Below are 26,545 nucleotides of genomic sequence, written 5' to 3' on the forward strand. Positions count from 1 at the left end.
CCAATAGCCCAGCTTGATTGTCATGCACATTGTGTAAAGAGTTGTCACTTTGGATGGGCTATCACCAGCAGGAGAGTGAATTTGTGTGGGGGGGTGGAGGGTGAGAAAACCTGGATTTGTGCTGGAAATCACTTTAGATAAGCTATTACCAGCAGGACAGTGGGGTGGGAATAGGTATTGTTTCATATTCTCTGTGTATATATAAAGCCTGCTGCAGTTTCCACGATATGCATCTGAGGAAGTGAGCTGTAGCTCACGAAAGCTTATGCTCTAATAAATTGGTTAGTCTCTAAGGTGCCACAAGTCCTCCTTTTCTTTTTGCGAATACAGACTAACACGGCTGCTACTCTGAAACCTTTCTAATAAATGTCATTCCAGAAAACTCAGTTATTCATGTTTCAGAGTAACAGCCGTGTTAGTCTGTATTCGCAAAAAGAAAAGGAGTACTTGTGGCACCTTAGAGACTAACCAATTTATTTGAGCATAAGCTTTCGTGAGCTACAGCTCACTTCATCGGATGCATACTGTGGAAAGTGTAGAACTTCTTATATACACACAAAGCATGAAAAAATACCTCCTCCCACCCCACTCTCCTGCTGCTAATAGCTTATCTAAAGTGATCACTCTCCTTACAATGTGTATGATAATCAAGGTGGGCCATTTCCAGCACAAATCCTGGGTTTAACAAGAACGTCTGAGGAGGGGGGGGGGACAAGGGATTTGAAGTTTTTTTGTTGTAACAACTTTCATGTCTGTAATCGCGTGACCACAGAGATTGAAGTGTTCTCTGACTGGTTTATGAATGTTATAATTCTTGACATCTGATTTGTGTCCATTTATTCTTTTACGTAGCTATTCAGGGGACACCATCACAGGGCCTAATAACATCAGCCACACTATCAGAGGCTCGTTCACCTGCACATCCACCAATGTGAAATATGCCATCATGTGCCAGCAATGCCCCTCTGCCATGTACATTGGTCAAACTGGACAGTCTCTACGTAAAAGAATAAATGGACACAAATCAGATGTCAAGAATTATAACATTCATAAACCAGTCGGAGAACACTTCAATCTCTGTGGTCACGCGATTACAGACATGAAAGTTGTTACAACAAAAAAACTTCAAATCCCTTGTTTCCCCCCCCCCCCCAGACGTTCTTGTTAAACCCTGGATTTGTGCTGGAAATAGCCCATCTTGATTATCATACTCATTGTAAGGAGAGTGATCACTTTAGATAAGCTATTAGCAGCAGGAGAGTGGGGTGGGAGGAGGTATTTTTTCATGCTTCGTGTGTATATAAAAAGATCTTCTACACTTTCCACAGTATGCATCCGATGAAGTGAGCTGTAGCTCACGAAAGCTTATGCTCAAATAAATTGGTTAGTCTGTAAGGTGCCACAAGTACTCCTTTTCAGTTATTCATGCAATCTACTGTGAACAATGCAACTTCACCTTCATTTTACTCCCCCCCCCCTTCTAAAAACAAACACTGCTTTATATACAAGTGATGATATTACATTTTTCTTCTCTTTCTTTGACTACATAGGGATTGAAAAACTACCTGTTACTCTCCATAGCATTTTGCGTCATTTTGGCTGGGTCACTCTCTACAGCTTTTTCTAAAATTTGAAGGGATTGCTTGGACCAGCAGATGGTGCTACTGTTTAATAAAAACACTCTAAGAAGACGGAAATCTGTGAAATTTTCTAAGCTGATTAATAGATCTTAACGCTAACAAGAGACAGGCGAATACTCATTGTTCAAGATTTTTTTATGCCAACTGAGAAAATTCAGCAGTTTGTTTCAGGCCTGAAACAAGTGAAAGATTTTTTAATATATTGGAAGATGCCAGTGTTGTCTTTCTGGATGATTGTAGGAGCAAAAACTGGCCTTCAAAGGGTTTCAGATATTTTTATAATTTTCTGTGTTAGAGTGCATTGGTCTATAAGTTATCATTGAATCAGGATATGTTTTAATTCGCCTTTGCAGGTTGGAGGATAAAGGGAATGTTAATTCTGGGTTCTTAATATTTTACTTCTTTGCAAGGCAGAACACTTGTTTTAATATATTGTTTGTTCTGGTGTATTAGGGCTGATATGCAAAACAACCTGTAAACAAAGTAACCATAGCATCACTGAAGCAAGGTTTGTTGGAGTGGGGCGTTGTTTTGTATTGTTAGGACGTTATCTATTAAAGTGACATTTTTTATGGTAAACTGAATCTGCTATTCACTTTATAGTTTTGAATGTAAAAGCTTTTGTTGTTGTTCAAATAGTCAACAACGTTCATTGATTATCATCTTGTTTTGTTTGACAAAGAAGTAGTTTACAGTTCCATTTAAATTATGCAACCATTAGTACCTTGGGCATCATTCTTGAATTATTTTCTAAAATCTACTCAGTTGAAGTAGAATTGTGAGGAACTATGTAAATAACATTTATTCTGGAACTGGAGCAATACCTTCAATGTAAGAAATGTAAGTTTGTTGCCAAATTACATATACAGTTAAACGTTTATTGACAGGCACCAATTATTGTGCATTTTCTTAATAGTCGGACTTTTTCATGCAGCACATTCCATATCAAAGCTGGCTGTCACGGTAACATTTTGTAATTGGTTATACTAAAAATTCATGGTCATTTCTATGTTATCAAACAGGTTTTGCTGAAGGGCAAATTGCATGTGATGTATCATGATCCGATTTGCACATACAATTTCAAAATAGAGTGAGACTCCCCCTAGTGACCAAACAATTGAAAGGACCAAATGCTTCCTGAAAGGGCTTTGCTTCATGCAGAAGTTTCCAGGGCCAGAGGGATGAAATCCACAGCCCCAACCTGCCAGGCTACTCTGTAGCTGGGGTACAGCAACTAATCCAGACCCTAGGGAAGAGCAGCATGTGTTGCTTGTACAAACATGGGGTTTAAGGCTAAAAGTCATCACGAAGTGTGTGGAAGCGTATGATTTTATCTCCATCGCACCAACAATTCTCTCCCCCCCTACCAGTGATGTTGCAGAGATCTTCTCCATGGCCTGTGGCAGGGATGTGTAGAATTATATTGTTCTAACCTCAGGCAGCTTCCTGAGACCCTTAGGACTACTGCTGGTCAGAAAACAGGGAGGTTATTTTCCCCCGTGGAAAATATATATGGAAAAGGAATAAAGAACTGTTTGGGGATGAATTTGTTTTCCAGTGAAAAATTTGTGCAAGCCTAGATTTCTGGGCCACACTGCTGTCGGAATTTACTTAATGAACGGAACATATCTTCTGATTTTAAACAAAATTAAAGTATATGATGTCTGTTTTCAAAGGGCACAGAAATGCAGGACATGTCAATATGAAAGCCTCATGCTTTTCTGTTCGTCACTGTTGGCAGAACCTGCTGAGCAGGGTCTCCACTATTGCTGCATTGCTGTCTGTTAATATAGCCACCTACATATAGTTTCACACACACACAAAACTTTGCCTGAAGTGAGGCACCAAAATCCAAATAGACACATCTAAATAAATAGTCTAAGATTTTCAAACATGCTGAGACTTTCCAGTAAAACCAAGGGGAGCTGTATATATGTGCTCGGCATGTCTAAAAAACGTGGTCACTTCTAGGTACCTAATGTAGGAGCCCAATAAATTGACATACACTCTGACACGTGTATGTGTGTGTGGATATAGAGGTGGGTACCTAATGGATTATGAGGGGGCAATCATTGAATGTCTGGCAGTGTCTTCCCCTGTCAGTCTCTAACCTTAGGCTTGCCCAGTTATTAATCCCAGCCTCACTCACAATGTACAAGTTATATCAGTAGGAACACACAGCATTTCTGAACACTTCTTATATTTAGAGCTTGTTTCATAGCAGTAATGAGCCAGATCCTCAGCTGGTAGAAATCGGCAAAGCTTCATTGATCTCAACGTCATACACAGATTTAAGCCAGGTGAGGAACTGGACCAATATTTCTTGCTGGCGTTTGAAACAATAGATATTAAAAACTAATAACCAGGACAGAGACACATTGTTCTTATTAATCTTAGAAGCCATTGATGTGGAGTTATGTTTCCCCAAAAATAGAATTTACAGAACATTCAGCTCTCTGACACTGAGTTGCCTCTGCTCACCACAATCTCCAGCTGTATCTTGCTTTCTGAACCAGGCAGACAAGCAAGAATAAAGATGTTCTTGATCCTTTAGGTTCATCCTGGACCCTGCATAAGAGGCAGTGAATGACTGGGCAGCCCCAGGAATGAATTGTGACTCTGTCACAATTTTTCCCCCATTCCCCTCTTGCTCCATAGGGAAGGAAAGTAAGTAAGTACAACCCTTAAGCATACAGCTCACTTCACTCCTCACATTTGGCCAGCAACTGTGGAGGGAGGGGCAGCACAGAGTCAAATCCCCATAGTGCCAGTATCTGGAGAGTAGGGGTTGCCCTCCATACCACACCCAAGACCTGGGTGATATTTTTCTGAAATGATTATAATGAAAGAAGAGAACCGCATTACAGAGTTTTGATTTTCAGACTGGATGGTTCAGAGAGAGGCTGCTTATCGCATTACCACCACTTCTAGGTAACAGTTCTAATCTGACAGATTAGTAGTGACCCCAGCTTTTTACCATGCAAGTGCCCCTCAGTAGCCTATGTGAAGTTAGTTGGAGGTTTTTCAGTCTGATTCCTAGTAAGCGGTCAATCATGAGTCTCAGCAGAGAGCCCAAGGTCTGAATGGCAATGGAGACTAAACTACTCTCTAAACTAATAAACCTGTAGGGCATGGTTGACGGAGATTGGCAAGACATGAAGAGCCTTGTACTGACCTGGCCTGTGTTTACCTACTTTATTTCAAATTCCAGTCAGTCTGCTACATTTACAAATTAGTGCATTTAAGGCAAATTGGAGGTGTCCAGTGGTTATGCTATTTGTCATGCCCATTTCCCATTACAGTATGCCAGCCCTGACAAATGATTTACACAAGGAGTGAAGCTACTGGATTAAGTTACTTTTTATTTTTTTTAAAACTACAACCCTACGATTCAGTTTGTTTTATTATTCAGAGCAATCCGAAGAGGTGAAGATCTTGCCTTAAATATATTTAAATGACTTGCTTGCTGTCCTACATTATATGTATACTTGATATTATAATATAAAAGAATAGGACCACAAAGAAATAATGCTGGAGGGTTTTTGTGGAGTGAGGGGAAAAAGGAGGGAATATATCACTGCAGCTATTTTCAAAAATTTCTTTGTCTATCAATTTGGGTTCACCTATCACTATCTTGCAGACTATATTCAACTTTATTTCTCTGCTTCTGTCCACATTAGTCTTGGTGTGGCAATCCTTAGAAATACATGAAGTTTAAAATTAATGGCATATATAGATTTGTAAAAAACAAAAAGTGTTAACCATGTAAGTGGGGGACTACCATCTTTGCTATTATCCTTAGCACCATGTCGATTTTCTTATGCTTGCCTGTTGCTTCTCCCTATATTATCTGGATATGGTTCTAGACCCTTCTGTGTTTTGACTATTTGAGCAGTTCTGTAGGTTATAAAAGGAAGTGTAAACTCGGGGCATATCTATATTTACTTTTGGAGCAATCAATCCAGCATGGGTCAATTTATCGCGTCTAGTGAAGACGCAATAAATCGACCACCGAGCGCTCTCCCATCGACTCCAGTACTCCACCAGAGCAAGAAGCAGAGGGAGAGGTGACGGGGGGAGCATCAGCAGTCAACCTACCACAGTGAAGACACCAAGGTAAGTAGCTCTAAGTAAGTTGACTTCAGCTATGCTATTTTTATAGCTGAAGTTGCGTAACCTACACCAATTTAGCTCACCCGCCCTCCAGTGTAGACCAGGGTTAAGTTAACAATATACAGATGCTGCCATCTAATCAGCAAAACTTGCCATTTTTTTTGCATCAGTAGGGACATTTATATTTAAATCCTGTTTCTAATATCTCCTTCACAATTTTCTTGTTAATCCAGAATTAAAAATTCAGAGTCTAACTTGAGCCTTTTTACAGATGTAAAAATGAAATGTCAACTGAAATTATGACTACCATCAAATGACTCAAATGTCAAGTTTAATTATTTTCAAAAGCAATTCAGTTTGAAGGTGCACTACGCAATTGCTGTGTGACAAACTGAGTCCACTTTCTTTTAAATAAAATTAATACAATGCTTGGTGGCTGATCAAAATGTTGCAGTTGACTGTAAAAGTGTACTTATGTTAAACTGCAAAGTTGTTTCTCATACTCTTTACAAAATGTGTATTGTTTTGTACTAAATGTTAATGTAAAAACAGTTCATTTAATGAAAGCATACTGTGTACTACCACCTTTGTAAAATTATTATTTGGAGCGCATATACCGTCTTTGTTCTGTGTTTGTACAGTGTCAGGCATAATGGGGTCCCAGTCCATTACTAAGGCTCTGATCATATAAATAAGCAGTCGTATATTGTGTATAGCTACATGTGATTTAATTAATAAGCTTCTAACCTTGCTGGGCCTCCATCTCCCCCTCAGTAAATACATTTCTATTTTACAGACTTTTTACCTAAATTATGTTTGTAAAGCGCTACGCAAGTGTATAGAGGAGTAGAGTGCAGACATCCAGGCTCCCAGCTCTGCGATTTACCCGCATCACTGCATGGCTTTTGGAGAGACGATAACATTTCAGTCAAGTTGAATTTGAGAAAAGTGAAGCAGTTTTGACAGAATTTTAACAGACAGGATCACTAACTAAACTAAAATATCACATTGCAGGAATGGCTGAATTGTCTTTGTCAAAAAATCTAACCAGCTAGCAATGAAGCGTTCATGTCCATCTTCAAATTAAAATCAAGCTAAGTATCTAAAGTTCCATTCCAAGTGAGTAAAATCTTACCAAAAGCCATGCTTGACAGACATTTTGTACCCTATTAATTTACAAATGAGATCTCTATTTTAAATAGGTAATCTGTAAATACACAGAAAAACTCTAAAAAGGCTATATACACACAACATTCTGACTTCAAAATGGCAAACTACTTTGTCTTATATTTAACCAGGACTTTGGATGAAATCTTGGCTCCACTGAAGTTAATGGCAAAACTCCCATTGATTTCACGAGGGCCAGAATTGCACTCCTTCAGTGTGAGTGTCTGTAATTCACTGTAGCCTGTAAAAAGAGAGGGATACCGTAGACATTACATGGTCAGCGTTGTCTAGCAAAGTGATTTTTCATTTGATGTGTTATGTGGATATTATACATGGGTCTGTTTTCATAGTATCATTGTAAGCGATGAAAGCTCAGGGGTTTTTTGTTCTAGGAAGGAGTTATACCACCTTCCACTTTAATTGCAGCTCAACCCAATCGTGGAATTCACTATTGCTTCATCTAGCTGAACATAGTAAACACTGAAACAATAGGCACTGATTTGGGGCCACATAACCTCTTCCCTTATGCACTGTGTGTAGAGGGGGGAAGAAAAGCAGGAATTCCACTTCAGTCCTCATAAATCTGGATGAAGAATAGGCACAACCAGAGATTAAAGTAAAGGGAAACTGGGATGAATGCAATTCTCACTCCTTTCCCTGGCTTGGGTAAGTAGCACTCTTCCACAGCTCCTCCACCTCATGGTCTAGCATGGAAAGCGTTCCTTCTTCTCCTTCAACCTATTTTACCATTGGAGAAAATATGGCAACTGTCCCCCTTCTTCCTCATAAAGTTCCTATGGGCTCCTGCATGAACAATGCGTGAAGGACATGGGAAACACCTGCAAATGAATTTTATACATACACCTTTGTTTGCTATATGACTACCAGGGGTTAATTCCAGTAGAAGTTACTTACTCATCTTCAGGAAAGGAGACAATAGCTTCAGATTGTCCCTTTAAGTATTGGTGAATGGGGCAATGCAGGCATTACTCACTTTAAAGTTTACCTCTGACTCTGTGGAGATAGACTGCTTAGCAGGGGACCCTGGAGCTTGTACTTCAGGTAGGAAACAAAGTCCCCAGATGTGGGGGTGCCTGGAAGAAGCTAGACCTATCTAAGTTTTAGGTAAGATAGGTATGCGTGGAAACTTATGTTAAAATAGTCCCTTGCTATACTTTGATCTTACTGTTGAGGTTAAGCTACGCTTGGTTTTGAAAAGACTATTTTGAGTGACTATTCACCTGCTGGTCACAGTTTCTAAAGGGAAGCTTGCTGTCATGGAACCCAGTTGGCCTTGCTGTGCTATCACAGCTGGTATAAAGGGTTTGTAGAGGACAGTCTGAAAGTGGGAGATTTACATATGTCCAAACAGAACAGGTGGGGACAAGAGGCCTGACTCCTGAGAGGGTGTATTTAATGAGAGTGGAAGATGGCTCAAAAACACAGGTAGCCTTGAACTGTGACATAGTGCATGGTTGGCATTCTGCAAGGTCAGAGTGAATGGAGTCAGTGTCCAGCTGCACTACAATATATAGCAACATTCCCTAGCAAGCCTACGGAATTGCTCTAGTTCATAGTTCTTCTTGCAGTGCTAACTAACTGTCATGCTAAACTTTTTCTTACTCTGTCACCATGGGGTCCCAGCCCAAAGTGAGACATTTGAAAAGGACAATGCGTTTTGCAGAGAAAACATTTCATTTTTAAAAAAATTAGGTGAGCTGTGCTGCCAGTATAGGAGGGACCCATGGTGGACTAAACTCAGATTTGCAGGGAAATTCTGAAACCCATGGCATGTCACTTCATACATCTAGAGGGCTATGACCCCACTGCTTCTGCAGGTCAGGAACGCCCTTCCCATCTGCCTCGTGTGCTTAGGAAACTACAACCCACTGTCAACTTGTCACATTTTTTCCTCCCACAAATTATTTTTTCTTCATGGGAGGGATGATTTTGCCTTAATCTTCTATTAATCTTCTTAATCTATTCAAATAAAGCTAATACTTTTCAAGCTACTTAAGGATTTATAGGTTCTGCCAAGCAGCTGGCAACTCTATACCAGTTGGCCTATTCAGCATAATTTCTTTGTTGCTCTCCAAAATTGGAGCATGTAAACAATGGATTTGTTGTACAGTATTTGAACTCAAGTGTTGGGATGCTGGGGTGAATTTAGCTGACAACTCTATATTAAGCCTCACCTTATACATAAGAAAAATTAGTGTAGAAAAAAAGCTTTGTTCATACACTTTCCCAGATATTTAGCAGGCATGTTATGAAGTGCCATTACAAAATGTGTGAAAAGTATCTTTCTCTTGCCTTTTAACATTTTTCTGCTTTGGAGGATGGTTTTACATAGGGATTGATTTGGTATGCATTAAGATAAACTCTCCTTATAAACACCTGTCTACTACACAGGTTTTATGCTGGTGATTGAAGCTGCTTAAGCTAGTGACGTAGAATTTGATGGAGGCTTTTTGGTTGTTTGAGTTTTCATATGTCAAAGAGAGAGCTTGAAGTGATCCAGAGAAAAGAGGTCCCATGAGAAGTAGCATGACAAGTTTCTAGAACAAAGACTTTTATAGAACATTGTTCACACATCAGAGTTCATTCAAATTTAAGGCCCACTCCTGCACCAATTGAGTCAGTAAGAGCAGGATTGGGTCCTAATTAGAAACCAGTACACCAACTTTTTATTTCCTTAAGGCTAGATGGTGGAATTTAGCCACAGCCTTGAGTAAGGGGTGGCATGTAACTCTGCCAGTCCAGGGTACCTCTTTGGATGCAGGTAGGAAATAGTGTGCTGAAGCCCTCAAGGGTGCAGCTTACTTCCTCCCTTATGACCAGCCCACTTTACTTGCTATCATATGGGAGGGGACACAAAGATGAAGTGACTTGCTGCAGGTTAGCAGCAGGGCCAGGACTAAAACTCTGGTCTCCTGAGCCCTAGTCCAGTGCCCCCGTGTCCTAGTCCCAGCCTCCTAGTGTAATCAGGGGGTGGGAGGAGAGGATACTTGTCCCCTGCTGGAGACTAGTCCATATAATAGGCTTATGAATTTGCTCTTGCTTGGCAGCTGTGGGATTTAGTCCTATAACACAAGTGATGGAGGTTTATGCTTTTAGAATTAAGATTCTGGGTTCAAACCTCACTATTGGCCCAGATGAGGATGGTAGAACATGCAATAAACATGCTACTGATTCTGGTGCTATAGTAGTGAGTTGCTTTATATATGGTACTCACTGCAGATGAAGAGGAAATAAACAGGACAAATTTCCTTAATGCTCTGGAACTTGCTGTCCAGGAATGGATGCATAGGTTTTTTTTTAAAGTGTGAAACAAGGAAACATTGAGAACTTTTAAAAACTGTCAAACCAGACAAGTGGAAAGCATGACAATAACTCATTTTGAATTTATAAGTAGCCACATAAAACTAAGAAAACTGTACATTCATATTCATAAATGGAATATCCATTTGAGAAAGACAAGAAAATGTGGGCTATCCCTCAAAATGCAACAGCAGCATTTAATCAGGTTACTGCATGTTTTATCCTTTATGGTGAAAAGTTAATAACTAACCCTGTATATATTTTTAGCAATTTCCAGATCTCTTCACTGTAATCATTATCTTGGCAGAGGGTTTGATATAGTGGCATCTCTTAGAAGTGGGGGGTGGGGGGGCAGGAGAGAGAAGAGAAGGGGATTAACCCTCCAGCTTCTGGATCCTAGCAGTCAAATCTTCTCTTCCCCCTACAGATTATAACCTCTTTGGATAGGGGCTCTGTAAGGGTCAGGGGAGGATGGGATGTTGCACCCACAATGTGCCAAGCCTGATCAGAATACAAATAATTGACAGACAATTCAGATCCATATGCTCATGTTTTTAGTGATGCTTGGACACTTCAAAGATTAAAATTACTAGAGCTTTTTAGACAAATAGTGGTCACCTCTAATCCACCAGTAAACATCTCCCTTTGCTTGGCTGAGGATGTGTCTACACTGCAATTCAAAGCCAGCAGCTGGCCTGTGCCCAGCACAGCTGGGATCTCTGCAGGAGACATCTTTACCAGATATCTGCCTAGTAAAATTAATTTTATTACAGTCATGTTTCTGTGATGAAAAGCCCCAATGAGCTAGACTCTGTGGAAGAAAACACCAAAGTAACTTTTAGCTAACTTGGTAAATTACACACACCCAGTAAAAACAATACCCAGATTTCTGCATTTGCATTCAGCCCCCAGTGAAACCCTTCACCCCAAGCTCAGTTTCCGACCAGCCTTGCGTGGGGCCTGGATTTGGGGTAGTGGCATCTATTGTTTCAGCTATCTTACTTCAAAAGGAGATTAACTATTTCTTTACATTTATCCTGAATGAAGGGCAGCTGTTATGCTCACCAGCTTCAACGTTTTGCCCAACTTTCAGCACCAAAACCTAAGTAACTCAGTTTTCATTTTTCCTTGGTAGGTCACACTGAATTCACATAAACACTGCTAATGAGGAAAACATAAATTCTGACAGCTGGAACTTTTTGAAAGAGGATATAAAATGATTTGTGATCGACACTGGGCTCCTACAGAGCCACAAGACGGTAGCAGTATCCAAAAGCCTTTTTAAAAATAAATAAATAAAGTAATTCACAGTTTAAAACACACACTGCTTCCTGCTGATTGAGCTTTCAGAAAGATGTGCTCAAGTACAACCTTCTTTCCAAGCATGACACATTAGCTTTAATTCCAAATGTGTTCATCTTCACGGTGACAACCTTAGTTGCTTGACAGGCAGATGGATTAATATGAAAGGACTTGCTTATTTAAACTGGATTTTTTTTTACCCTATTCTTCCCTGCTGCCCTGAACTAGGGGCCCATCCTTCTCTATAAGGCATAGGATAATCCTGCAGAGAGGACTAGAAATTGAGTGTCAACTAACTCAGTTTCCTGGTAATTCATCTGCCATTAAAATTGCATTTCTCGGGGAATCCATGAGTGCACCAAAGGATGTCCATGTTGAGGCCTTGCATCCATTCTGCTTCTTGGGCTCCCTGGAGTTCCTCAGCCACACAATTTCTAAAAATAAGTTATGCTGCTCAGGGCTCCCTAGTCTACAACTGTTTCTCCAAAACCCGCTTATCAGAGAAGTTACATTGTCCTTGTCTGAGGGTAACTTTGTTTGTCTCATGGGTTAGAGAGAATCGAGCACAGAATGGTTAGAGCCCCACAGATGGTCTTCTGTGCACTTGGAGGGGATGGAAAGAGAAAGCTGTTACCCCATTCCTTGACCCTTCCTGCCCTTTGCAGATCCATGGTTCCACTAGCTGAATCAGAGCATGGGATTCCTCCCCAACTTTTGCTGTTGTTTCTACAAATGTAACAGTCCTCTGAAATGTGAACACTGGAGGGTAAATGCAATCTGTAATTCCAAATATTTGAGCAATTGAATTTGCATTTCCCTACCATTAAACATATGGTTACACACAGTATTTGGTAACTCCTAATTTCAAACCTAATCCAATATGGTTTTATTAAGCATTTAGAAACCACTCTATTCATTAAGCTGCTGTGTCTCACAGTATGCAAGGATGAGACGGAGCGATGTCTGTTTGTATATGGTTTGATGAGTGCAGATGTAGAGCCATCTCTAAAGTACAATTTTTCCATTTTAATCAAGAGGTGTTTAGCAGCAAAATACATTTCATTAGATAGTAAAGCTGGTTAGCAACTAAGGACCAAGAAAGAGATGCGAGTAGACAGGGATACAGATGTCATTCTGCTCGAGATACATCAGGTACAGTAGTATCCTTGCCTTAGCTCTCCAACACTGGAGCATATTTTCTGCACCCACATCCCCTTGACTTAGGTGTTATACTCTTTTCCAGAATTTGGAAAGGTACTCTTAATTTTGTGATTACTATTCATCAGCCACACAAAACATGAGCAACAATCTTCTTGCAATACCATTTGGTGGAGAAAAACTTCATCCTCCTTCCCTTGAAGTGGACATTTCACATTACTCTCGCCCTCAACCTTATTCTAGTGATATGATAATTTTCCTTCAATATTACTATCAGCCATCACCAAATCACAAATGGAAACTTAATGGATTTCATATCATGACAGAGGTCTTTATTAAGACAAACAGAATATGACTAAGGCTATTTAACAATCTGGTCCTTTGGACCCCTTAAATAAATAATTACTAAGCAGGTAGAGTATTTTGTAGCTAATGAAAGTAATGCTTTGGGTTTTTTCACATTTCAGTTAAAAATACAAGCATTTAAACACTCCCTTACAAATCCATTGTGTGTATCCTTAAATTTTACCCATACCCTTAAACTTTCATCAAGCCCCTTTTAACTACAGGATTTTCCTACCCATTTTTCTCCTACTCATCCAGATTTAAAGGGATCACGCCTGACTGAAGGACAATTATCAGATATGGAACATTTAATAATAATGGAGCTCTAATATACAATGAAAGGCTTGTCTAAATAAAGTCACTTCTATTCCAGAACAGAGAGTGTCCAAGGGAGTTATTCCAGCATAATTATTCTACTGTAAAAATGAGGAGTCCTTGTGGCACGTAAGAGACTAACAAATTTATTTGGGCATAAGCTTTCAGAGGATCAGTTTGGGTAGAAGAAGCCACTTATCTAGGTATCTCATACCCCTTAAGCAGACAAAATCTCACTGAAGTCCAATTTACAAGCAGGCAGCTAGGTGCAATCCCTGCATACCACACAGTGCATCAGCTACCTCCCTTAGCAAATTATTCTATCATCTCAGTGGCCTCACTATAAGAGCTTTACCCTAACTTAAATACTTGTATTTCCTTTCAAGCTGTAAATCCTTGTTATACCAGACTTAAATATCTGCACAAAGCTAAGCCTCTTATGTTACTAACACAATTATGTTTGTGTGTACTCACAACCCCATCTCTCGCCTTTATATCTCATTTTTCATTCCCCTCACATGAAGCAAATGTATGTCTCTTACCATTGTTATTATTCTACATTTTTAACTGAAAGATTTTATTGGCAATTACAAATAACCCAGGATTCAGAATTTATCAGATATCTTTCATTATTTCTAAAGAGAGTTTTACAGAGAAAACACAAGATGCGGAATACTAGAATAAGTAGGCAGAAGCAATAGCACACCACCTTCTTGCAGAGGTGAGAAAATTAAGTGCCACAGAAGAGTTTAAAGCTGACAGTAAATATCACCCTCATTGAGACTGGATCGCTCATCATTAAGATGTACTTGAAAAAATAAGAATCTCACTCATGTTGAAGGGAAAGAAGAACATTGCAATCTGTATATTTTTATATCATATCATTTTAGCACCAATTATAACATTCTGTGACATTTCTTGCATATTATTAACCATAAATTGATTTACCTCAAGCCGCTAAACAGAAGCTGATCACTAATTTCACAGGAAATGGTCTGGGCCAGAGGTGTTATTAAAACATATTGTGTTTTATTTTAACATGCTACTTACTGTAGTTAAAACTAAAACAAACTGAGGTGACAGCTCAGTGGTTTGAGCATTGGCCTGCTAAAGCCAAGGTTGTGAGTTCAATCCTAGAGGGGGCCACACCTTTTTCACAAGTTTGGGGGGCGGGCGGGCGGAATGGTTACTTTTTCTCATCCATCCGAACATCGGCCAGGAGCAGAGAATTGAAATATTATGAGAAAGCCAAGTCTTTTCACAGCTAGAAACCTAGAGGAAGCAGATAACCTCTTAAGATTTCTGGCACACTTACTAGCACCCCACTCAGGTTTATGATCCCCCTTCCTCCCCCAAGTCTGGGCTGCAAGGCTTCTTGGCTGGGGGAATCTTCCTGCACTGGGCCTGCTTCCCAGGGTCCCCCTCGCTCCTCAGCTGCTCACTGCACCCAGCCCCAGCCCCAGCTCCACTTTGCCTCAGCACTGCTACTGCTCTGCCTCCAGCTCCCTGGGCTACTTTTCTGGCCCCTCTGGCTCTGGTTGCTGCAGCTCTGCTCCCAGGACAGGTCTGCTCTGTGGGCTGCTTCTGTGGCTCTGGTCCCAGCATAGGCCTGCTTTGTGGGCTGCTTCTGTGGCTTTTATTGCTGTGGCTCTGCTCCCTTAGCACAGCTTTGCTCCCCAGCTCAACTTGGGCTCCTGCTCCCTCCTTAGCTCAGCCCCACTCTGTCTGACCCAGGCAATTCAGCTCACACGGACAACAGGACCTCCCTGACCCCCTCGTTAGCCTGCCCACCCGTCAATCAAGCTGACCTGGAGCAATGGCCTCTTCCCGTTGTTCCTGGGGACTGTCAGTCTCAGGGTCCTGATTTCCCATCCACTCTTCCCTTTGGGTACTGGGAGCTAGCCAACCAAAAAAACCCCACTGAGCTTTAGTAAGGGGCCAAAAGTCCACTGACACATACACGCTCTCTCACCCTGGGTATCTTCCTTTCCCTCTCAAAGCCCAGAGAGGGGCTACAAGCTCCCTCACTGCAATCCCCCTTCTTTTCCTGTCATTTTATCACACAGCAGCCTCAGCATGTGAGGCTATAACTGCCATCTACCACAGTTTTCACACAAGGGGAAAAAAAACCTATATCCTCTCACTCAGTCCTGTATCATTAAAAAGAAGTGAAATAATGTGGGTTTTTTTAATGTTACCCCACTTTCCCTAAGCACTCACTAATCCTTTCAGAGTATCTTCTTTCACTTTTTCTGCTGCATACTTCCTGGCTTTATATTAGCCCTGCCTGCTCCTGCTCAGCGGGGCTCCATCCTCAGTCACTGCTTGCTCATTAAGCCTAATTCTCCCTCAAGTCTGGCCTATCAGATTACTTGACCCCTTCTGAGCCTCATTAACCGCTTCCAGGCTAGTGTGGGGTGAGAACACCCCATCACAATGAGACTTTCACTGGGGCCATATTATCCCACAAACGCTTATTATTGCAGGGTTTCTTGTACTTTCTTCAGAAGCACCTGCTGCTGGTCACTGTCAGAGGCAGGCTATTGGGTGAGGTGGACCATAGGCCTAATGCAACATGGCACTTTGTATCTTAGCAATGGTTGGATGGGTCAGGTTCTATTCCTACTTGTGCCACTCACCAGCTGTGTGATCTTGGGTAAGTCATTTTGCCTCTGCTTCTCCATTTGTAAAATAGGGATAATGACACTGACTTCCTTGTAAAGTGCTTTGAGATCTACCAAGTAAAATCACAGTATAAGAATGACAGATTTCAGAACAGCAGCCATGTTAGTCTGTATCCACAAAAAGAAAAGGAGTACTTGTGGCACCTTAGAGACTAACCAATTTATTTGAGCATAAACTTTTGTGAGCTACAGCTCACTTCAGCGGATGCATGTATTTTCAGCGGAAAATACAATGGGGAGATTTTATATACACAGAGAACATGAAACAATGGGTGTTACCATACACCCTGTAACAAGAGTGATCAGGTAAGATGAGCTATTATCAGCAGGAGAGAAAAAAAACCTTTTGTAGTGATAATCAAGGTGTGCCATTTCCAGCAGTTGACAAGAACGTGTGAGGAACAGTGGGGAGGTGGGGGGGAATAAACATGGGGAAATCATTTTACTTTCTGTAATGACACATCCATCCCACCGTCAACCTCAGCCTGGACCAGTCCACACAAGAGATCCACTTCCTGGACGCTACAGTGCTAATAAGCGATGGTCACCCTATACCAGAAACCTACTGACCACTATGCTTACCTACACGCCTCCAGCTTTCTCCAGACCACACCATACGATCCATTGTCCACAGCCAAGCTCTAAGATACAACTGCATTTGCTCCAACCCCTCAGGCAGAGACCTACAAGATCTCTATCAAGTGTTCTTACAACTACAATACCCACTTGCGGAAGTGAAAAAACAGATTGACAGAGCCAGAAGAGTACCCGGAAGTCACCTACGACAGGACAGGCCCAACAAAGAAAACAGAACGCCACTAGCAGTTACCTTCAGCCCCCAACTAAAACCTCTCCAACGCATCATCAAGGATCTACAGCCTATCCTGAAGGACGACCCATCACTCTCACAGATCTTGGGAGACAGGCCAGTCATTGATTACAGACAGCTCCCCAACCTGAAGCAAATACGCACCAGCAACCACACACCACACAACAGAACCACTAACCCAGGAACCTATCCTTGCAACAAAGCCCGTTGCCAACTGTGCCCACATATCTATTCAGGGGACACCATCACAGGGCCTAATAACATCAGCCACACTATCAGAGGCTCGTTCACCTGCACATCCACCAATGTGATATATGCCATCATGTGCCAGTAATGCCCCTCTGCCATGTACATTGGCCAAACTGGACAGTCTCTATGTAAAAGACTAAATGGACACAAATCAGATGTCAAGAATTATAAAATTCAAAAGCCAGTTGGAGAACACTTCAATCTCTCTGGTCACTCGATTACAGATCTAAAAGTCGCAATTCTTCAACAACAGAAAACTTCAAAAACAGACTCCAGCAAGAGACTGCTAAATTGGAATGAATTTGCAAACTGGACACCATTAAATTAGGCTTCAATAAAGACTGGGAGTGGATGTGTCATTACACAAAGTAAAACTATTTCCCCATGTTTATTCCCCCTCTGCGCCCCCATTCCTCACACATTCTTGTCAACTGCTGGAAATGGCCCACCTTGATTATCACTACAAAAGTTTTTTTTTCCTCTCCTGCTGGTAATAGCTCACCTTATCTGATCACTCTCGTCACAGTGTGTATGGTAACACCCATTGTTTCATGTTCTCTCTGTATATAAAATCTCCCCACTGTATTTTCCACTGCATGCATCCGATGAAGTGAGCTGTAGCTCACAAAAGCTTATGCTCAGATAAATTTGTTAGTCTAAGGTGCCACAAGTCCTCCTTTTCTTTTTAGTACAAGAATGAAGTATTGTTATTCTAAAGGCTTAGTTAAAATGTTATTCGTTTTATGTACAACAATGCTGTCAAATCACGTGTTCTGTGGGCTAATGATCATAGAACTAAACATATGCATATACAGAGGGCACAAGTTTATTTTGCTAAATTAAATGTCAACCCAAAAATATTTATATTATGTACCTGTCATAAATAAAGGGAAGGGTAACAACCTTCCTGTATACAGTACTGTAAAATCCATCCTGGCCAGAGGCACAAAATCCTTTTACCTGTAAAGGGTTAAGAAGCTCAGGTAACCTGGCTGGCACCTGACCAAAAGGATCAATAAGGGGATAAGATACTTTCAAATCTGGAGTGGTGGGGGGAGAAAGGTTTTCGTCTGTCTGTTCTGAGTGCTTGCCGGACACCGATCAAGGAAGCAAGCAAACCAACTCCATTAGAATCAGTAAGTACTAACAAGGGAATGCATTAGCTTATTTTTGTTTTGGTTTGTGATTTTCTCTGTGCTGAGAGGAAGGTGTATTCCTGGTTTTCTTTTTGTAACTTTAATGTTTGGCCTAGAGGGAAATCCTCTATGTTTTTAATCTGATTGTCCTGTAAAATTATCTTCCATCCTGATTTCACAGAGGTGCTTCTCTTACTTTTTTTTCCCTTTATAATAAAGTTCTGTTTAAGAATCTGATTGGGTTTTTAGTGTCCTACAAACCCAAGCGTCTGGTTTGTGCTCACCCTGTTTATTTTTCAAGCCTTCCCAGGAAAGGAGGTGTAGGCTTGGGGGGGATATTTTGTGGGAATAGGAACTCCAAGTGATCCTTTCCCGGATTCTTTGTCTAAATCACTTGGTGGTGGCAGCATACCTGAGTCCAAGGACAAATAGAGATTTGTGCCTTGGGGAAGTTTTTAACCTAAGCTGGTAGAAATAAGCTTAGGGGGTCTTTCATGTGGGTCCCCACATCTGTACCCTAGAGTTCAGAGTGGGGAGGGAACCCTGACAGTATCAAAACCATATAATTCAAGTTCAGGATTGCCAATTACCAATAGCATAGTTTCTATTGATGCAATGTTTTAATAATAGAAGCAAAAGTTTCTAATAGCAAATGATCATTGCTGTCTTCACACCCTTTGCAGGTACATTATCAAAATGACAAAATATTTTCAGGCATGGTTAATAAGGCAGAAAATCAACCCCCTTATCTCTGACTATGCAGCATTTTGATAACAGGAAAAACTAAAATGGCTTTTCCAAAGCAAAATGCATGAAGGAATATATTTTAAATTATTCAGTTACAAATAAAGAGGCTTAATATAAAGGATAAGCTCATCTTCTGATTGACAGGTGGGTGAGAAAAGTGAACTAATAGAGAAATGAGTATTGCTTTTAGAAATCCCTCACTAAAGGTTTGCTTTTTGCTCAGCCCTGGTCTACACAAGGAGTTGAGGTTGAATTTAGCAGCGTTAAATCAATTTAACCCTGCACCCGTCCACATGATGAAGCCCTTTTTTTCGACTTAAAGGGCTCTTAAAATCTATTTCCTTACTCCACCCCCGACAAGGGGATTAGCGCTGAAATTGGCCTTGCCGGGTCGAATTTGGGGTACTGTTGATGCAATTAGATGGTATTGGCTCCGGGAGCTATCCCAGAGTGCTCCATTGTGACTGCTCTGGACAGCACTCTCAACTCAGATGCACTGGCCAGGTAGACAGGAAAAGGCCTGCGAACTTTTGAATTTCAATTTCCTGTTTGGCCAGCGTGGCAAGCTGCAGGTGGGTGCAGAGCTCATCAGCAGAGGTGACTATGATGAAGTCCCAGAATCACAAAAGAGCTCCAGCATGGACCAAACGGGAGGTACGGGATCTGATCTCTGTATGGGGAGACGAATCCGTGCTATCAGAACTCCGTTCCAGTTTTCGAAATGCCAAAACATTTGTCAAAATCTCCCAGGGCATGAAGGACAGAGGCCATAACAGGGACCCAGAGCAGTGCTATGTGAAACTTAAGGAGCTGAGGCAAGCCTACCAGAAAACCAGAGAGGCAAACGGCCACTCTGGGTCAGAGCCCAAAACATGCCACTTCTATGATGAGATGCATGCCATTTTAGGGGGTTCAGCCACCACTACCCCGGCCATGTTGTTTGACTCCTTCAATGGAGATGGAGGCAACACAGAAGCAGGTTTTGGGGACGAGGAAGATGATGATGATGATGAGGTTGTAGATAGCTCACAGCAAGCAAGTGGAGAAACCATTTTTTCCGACAGCCAGGAACTGTTTCTCACCCTGGACCTGGAGCCAGTACCCCCCGAACCCACCCAAGGCTGCCTCCCGGACCCGCCAGGCAGAGAAGGAGCCTCTGATGAGTGTACCTTTTAAAATACTATACATGGTTTAAAGCAAGCATGTTTAATGATTAATTTGCCCTGGCATTTGCGGCTCTCCTGGATGTACTCCCAAAGCCTTTGCAAAAGGTTTCTGGGGAGGGCAGCCTTATTCCGTCCACCATGGTAGGACACTTTACCATTCGAGGCCAGTACCACATACTCAGGAATCATTGTAGAACAAAGCATTGCAGTGTATGTTTGCTGGCATTCAAACAACATCCGTTCTTTATCTCTCTGTGTTATCCTCAGGAGTGATATCATTCATGGTCACCTGGTTGAAATAGGGTGCTTTTCTTAAGGGGACATTCAGAGGTGCCCGTTCCTGCTGGGCTGTTTGCCTGTGGCTGAACAGAAATGTTCCCCACTGTTAGCCACGGGGAGGGGCTAGCCATGTGGTGGGGGGAGGCAAAATGCAACCTTGGAAGGAAAGCACATGTGCTATGTATGTAATGTTATAGGCAAGGTTTACTGTGAAAGAGTGTACCCATTTTATAGAACAATGTGTCTTTAAATACCACTGTCCCTTTTTTTTTTCTCTACCAGCTGCATGTGTTTCAAGGATCACAGGACCTTCTCCTTCCCAGAGGCTCACGAAGATTAGAAGGCGAAAAAAAAGCACTCGCGCTGAAATGTGCTCTGAGCTCATGCTGTCCTCCCACACTGACAAAGAACAGACAAATGCAAGGAGGCAGACAATGTCAGAGTCCAGGAAAGCACAAAATGACCAGGAGGAGAGGTGGCGGGCTGAAGAGAGTAAGTGGCGGGCTGAAGAGAGGGCTGAAGCTGAAAGGTGGCGGCAGCGTGATGAGAGGAGGCAGGATTCAATGCTGAGGCTGCTGGAGGATCAAACCAATATGCTCCAGCGTATGGTTGAGCTGCAGGAAAGGCAGCAGGAGCACAGACCGCCGCTACAGACCCTGTGTAACCAACCACCCTCCTCCCCAAGTTCCATAGCCTCCTCACCCAGACACACAAGAACGCAGTGTGCGGGCCTCCGGCCACCCAGCCACTCCACTCCAGAGGATTGCCCAAGCAACAGAAGGCTGGCATTCAATAAGTTTTAAACTTTTAAAGTGCTGTGTAGCCTTTTCCTTCCCTCCTCCACCACCCCTCCTGGTGCTTCTCTCCTCCACCACCCCTCCCAGGCTACCTTGGCAGTTATCCCCCTATTTGTGTGATGAATAAATAAAGAATGCATGAATGTGAAGCAACAATGACTTTATTGCCTCTGCAAGCAGTGATCAAGGGGAGGAGGGGAGCTTATAGGGAAGTAGAGTGAACCAAGGGGCGGGGGGGTTTCATCAAGGAGAAACAAACAGAACTTTCACACCATAGCCTGGTCAGTCATGAAACTGGTTTTCAAAGCTTCTCTGATGCGCACCACGCCCTCCTGTGCTCTTCTAACCGCCCTGGTGTCTGGCTGCGCATAACCAGCGGCCAGGAGATTTGCCTCAACCTCCTATCCCTCCATAAACATCTCCCCCTTACTCTCATAGATATTGTGGAGCGCTCAGCAAGCAGCAATAACAGTGGGAATATTGGTTTTGCTGAGGTCTAACCGAGTCAGTAAACTGCGCCAATGCACTTTTAAATGTCCAAATGCACATTCTACCACTATTCTGCACTTGCTCAGCCTATAGTTGAACAGCTCCTGACTACTGTCCAGGCTGCCTGTGTACGGCTTCATGAGCCATGGCATTAAGGGGTAGGCTGGGTCCCCAAGGATAACTATAGGCATTTCAACATCCCCAACAGTTATTTTCTGGTCTGGGAATAAAGTCCCTTCCTGCAGGTTTTGCAACAGACCAGAGTTCCTGAAGATGCGAGCATCATGTACCTTTCCCGGCCATCCCACGTTGATGTTGGTGAAACGTCCCTTGTGATCCACCAGTGCTTGCAGCACTATTGAAAAGTGCCCCTTGTGGTTTATGTACTCGGCGGCTTGGTGCTCCGGTGCCAAGACAGGGATATGGGTTCCGTCTATGGCCCCACCACAGTTAGGGAATCCCATTGCAGCAAAGCCATCCACTATGACCTGCACGTTTCCCAGGGTCACTACCCTTGATATCAGCAGATCTTTGATTGCACTGACTACTTGCATCACAGCAGCCCCCACAGTAGATTTGCCCACTCCAAATTGATTCCCGACTGACCAGTAGCTGTCTGGCGTTGCAAGCTTCCACAGGGCTATTGCCACTCACTTCTCAACTGTGAGGGCTGCTCTCATCTTGGTATTCATGCGCTTCGGGGAAGGGGAAAGCAAGTCATAAAGTTCCATGAAAGTGTTCTTATGCATGCGAAAGTTTCGCAGCCACTGGGAATCATCCCAGACCTGCAACACTATGTGGTCCCACCACTCTGTGCTTGTGTCCCGGGCCCAGAATCGGCATTCCACCACATGAACCTGCCCCATTAGCACCATGATGCCCGCATTGCCAGGGCCCGTGGTTTGAGAGAAGTCTGTGTCCAAATCCTCATCACTCTCATCACCGTGGTGACGTCACCTACTTGCCTGGTTTCGCTTTGCCAGGTTCTGGTGCTGCATATACTGCTGGATAATGCGCGTGATGTTTAATGTGCTCCTAATTGCCAAAGTGATCTGAGCGGGCTCCATGCTTGCCATGGTATGGCGTCTGCACAGAAAAAAGGCACGGAACGATTGTCTGCCGTTGCTCTGATGGAGGGAGGGGCAATTGACGACATGGCTTACAGAGAATTAAAATCAACAAAGGGGGTGGCTTTACATGAAGGAGAAACAAAAACAACTGTCACACAGAATGACCACCTCAAGTATTGAACTCAAAACCCTGGGTTTAGCAGGCCAATGCTCAACCCACTAAGCTATCCCTCCCTCTGGTATTTCAGGCAGGATTGAATCTCCATTAAAGTTCTCAAGGCACCCCTGACAGACCTCACCAAAATGATTGTCGGCCGTTGATTTCATGGGGCTGGGGGGGGTGCAAATGAATACAAAACAAGTCTGGTCTATTTCTTGTTTTGATCCATTCCATCTATCTTTTACACCTTTGGCTGGCAGCAGACGGTGCAGTAGGACTTCTAGCCATCCTCATCTCCTGCCCGCTCACCGTAAGATAGTACAATAGGACTGCCTGCAGGACTAAAGAGAATGACTTGGTCGAGTCTCTCCTAATTTAGTCCCTGCGCCCATGACTGACCTTACAGAGGCGGCCAGGAGCACCTCGGACATGATGAGGATGGTTTTCAGGCCTATTACACTATCTGCTGCCACAAGACAATGGGTTGCTGCTGCTGTGTAGCAATGCAGTACCATGTCTGCCAGCACCCAGGAGACATATGGTGACAGTGAGCTGAGCAGGCTCCATGCTTGCCGTGGTATGGTGTCTGCACAGGTAACTCAGGAAAAAAGGCACAAAACGATTGTCTGCCATTGCTTTCACAGAGGGAGGGAGGGAGGGCCTGATGACATGTACCCAGAACCACCCACGGCAATGTTTTTTGCCCCATCAGGCATTGGGATCTCAACCCAGAATTCCAATGGCAAGCAGAGACTGCGGGAACTGTGGGATAGCTACCCACAGTGCAACACTCTGGAAGTTGACGCTAGCCTCGGTACTGTGAAAGCACTCCGCCGCGTTAATGCACTTAGAGCATTTTGTGTGGGGACACACACAATCAACTACATAAAAACAATTTCTAAAAAACCAACTTCTATAAATTCGACCTAATTTCATAGTGTAGATATACCCTCAGAGAGTGAATGTTGCAGTGCCTTGCAGGGGCTCACATCATTTGTAAACAGTCAGCAGTCAAAGTAGTAAAAACATGCAACAATATTTCAATATCATTCTTGTTTCAAACTAGTTTTTGGAAAGAGTATCATTGCAACCAAGTTGGAATGGAACAGAAACTGCACACTACCTACATTTGACAAATGATCGTAGTAACAGTGATAGCTCTTACATTTGCATAAACCATAATTCTTTATACTGATGTTAAAAGCTCAGATTTTCAAAGGAGCCTAAGGGAGTTTGGCACTTATCACCTCTTTGAAATTCAGAGGAGTTGGGCTACCTCCCTTAGGTTCCTTTGAAAATCCTAGCCTGAGTGTTCTTTCAGATCCAGATTCCACCTGGGCCTTCTCTGAGTGCAGAGTTGAGGATGGAGGAGAAAGAGCTGTCCAAGGAGCCTTTTTGCACGGCTGATCTCTTGCACTGCCTGTAAAAGGACAAAGTACAGTTGTAATCCTTGTGCTTAGATGAGCAAAGAGATTGTTCTTTCCCTATTCCACTGGGATATGCAAAAGAGGCCAGGGCTGCCTGCCTCCAAAAGCACCTTTCTCCCTGACCCTGTGTGGGTGGATGTCAAGATGATGCAGCAAGATATTAGCTAATGCTCAATTAATGTATAGTATAGCTTTATTGAGGCAGCAATCTAAAACAGAAAAAGCCAAAACAAAACTTGTCCATATTACTGATCAAAGTTTTACAAATGTTGATTGCTTCTAAACTGTCAGTAACACTTTATTTCAGGTAAGCATTGTACATGGCAATAAAATGATATGCATCTAATAGTTTTTATGTCTTGTCAAACATTTGTTGACTGCATCATGATCCTGCATTTTTCTTGTGTACTAAATACTACTTTAGTGAAAAATAGTTTTTTGCACCTTATTTTTTCAGACGTTTATGTACAAAGCAAGGTAAAATGGGAGATTTCACATACACAAACTAATGAAGCTAAATACATTTGAGTGTGACACAGTCTAAATATACTCGTGTTTTAAGCCTGCTTCAGTCTTCATTTTTGTATTTAATAAGAGAAATCTTTGTTTTGGTGGTCCATATGTAAATATTCTGGCCTGTAAGGAAGGAAGTTCAACTAATTTAATTGCCCACATGTTTCTAGATTTTGTTTTGTTAAATACAGGACATTTTCCTTACAAAAGGTGTCAAGATAAAGGAAACTCTCCCCCCCCCCACCCCATGTTGCCAGAAGGTATCTAGGCTACTACTGCACTCAGAACGTTTTCTGCTGCAAATATAGGTGGTTGTTATTTTTGCCTCTGTACTGAAAACAATTTGCTAAAATAGGAGGAAGCACTTGTTTGTTACTCCAAAACACTGCTGTCCATTTGAAAGCATCATGTTGTTTGGATCTGGCCTAATTATTACTGTGTCCAATACGGCAAAGATGCACAAGTGGTGAGGGGGAGTGGGCAGCAAGGCACACAAGGACTGCTTTGAGAGCACAAGAATGGATTTAAAGTAGGACAGACAGCTGTACTAATCTCCTCAAAAGACATGGGTAAGGGAAAGAAAAGAGGTGATGAAGCTATTGTCCTGTCCCCTGTACTAGCTAATATAGCTGGCCCTACTAGAACGGAATGCAGACTACAACCACATTTCTCCTCTGGGAATCTAGAGGCCTTGAACCTGCCCCATGAACTCCATTGGGTATTGCCTGTAAGGACTGAGGGGAAACTGAGGAAGATTTTCCTTGCAGAGAGATTTAGCATTTCCAGTGAGGTCCTATAAACTAATTATTCCCTGAGTTAATTCTTATGATGTGCCAATTAGCTACAATAAAGGTTCTGATAGTACAGTGAAAATGTGACTTATCTTGATGACTGGAAGGGTTTTAAAAGAAAATGCTAGTGAATTAGAAATAGTGCCATCGTGACTAAATAGATAAGCTGCTCTAAACTTCCTAAACTAATGTTAAAAAAAAATCATTAGAAACTTTACCTATTTAAAGTCATCACACTTTTTAAACCACAGTTTCACTAATCCACCCACACCCAGAGCCAACCCATAGTGTTGGCTAAACCAGTAGCAAAATTACTGCCCTCCCTACCTGCACAAGTTGAGCTGAGCTGGCTTGCACAAGACTCTGCCCACTTCCCTCTTTCTCGCAACCCACCATGACATTACCTGACTAACCCTGCGTGTTCAGGCCCCCCAGGTCTGGGGAGGCTGAGGAAGAACACAGGAAGAGTATTTAGTCCTCATTTAGCAATTGCACAAGTGTGCAACCCAGCCCACAATCTGGATCTAAATAAAATAGTTAAGGAAACAGAAAATAGCATCATACAGGCAGCAAGTGATTTTTAAAAACTTTAGTAGGGTGACCGTTCTTCAATTGTGTGGGGTTTTTTTGAATACAAAGGTTTCTAGTTCACATTGATACTAACTGCATGAAAAAAATTAAAGCTGTTTCTGAGTTATAAGAAAGCAAAAAACTGTAGCTGGACAGAGCCACAGCACATATAAATTTTGGATTTTCTTCAAGAATTCATCCCCTTTCGCTAGGATTAAAAACAAATTAATTTTCCAGGTGATAAATCATCTTATTAGAAACCAAATCAGCTCACTTT

General features: G+C 42.3%; 1 protein-coding gene across 6 annotated transcripts in view; it reads left to right on the forward strand.

Moving 5' to 3' along the window:
* Positions 1 to 2,219, forward strand: part of TMEM144 (transmembrane protein 144) — a 28,883-nt gene extending 26,664 nt beyond the window's left edge. For all 6 annotated transcript variants that reach the window (XM_084625942.1, XM_084625943.1, XM_084625941.1 and 3 more), the window contains one exon: positions 1,551 to 2,219. In XM_084625942.1, coding sequence (XP_084482068.1) covers positions 1,551 to 1,634 — 84 coding nt within the window. In that variant the 3' untranslated portion in view covers positions 1,635 to 2,219. The remainder of the gene's footprint in view (positions 1 to 1,550) is intronic.
* The last annotated feature ends 24,326 nt before the right edge of the window (positions 2,220 to 26,545 follow it).

Source organism: Lepidochelys olivacea (assembly GCF_965140295.1).
Source record: "Lepidochelys olivacea isolate rLepOli2 genome assembly, chromosome: 4".
NCBI lineage: Eukaryota > Metazoa > Chordata > Testudines > Cheloniidae > Lepidochelys > Lepidochelys olivacea.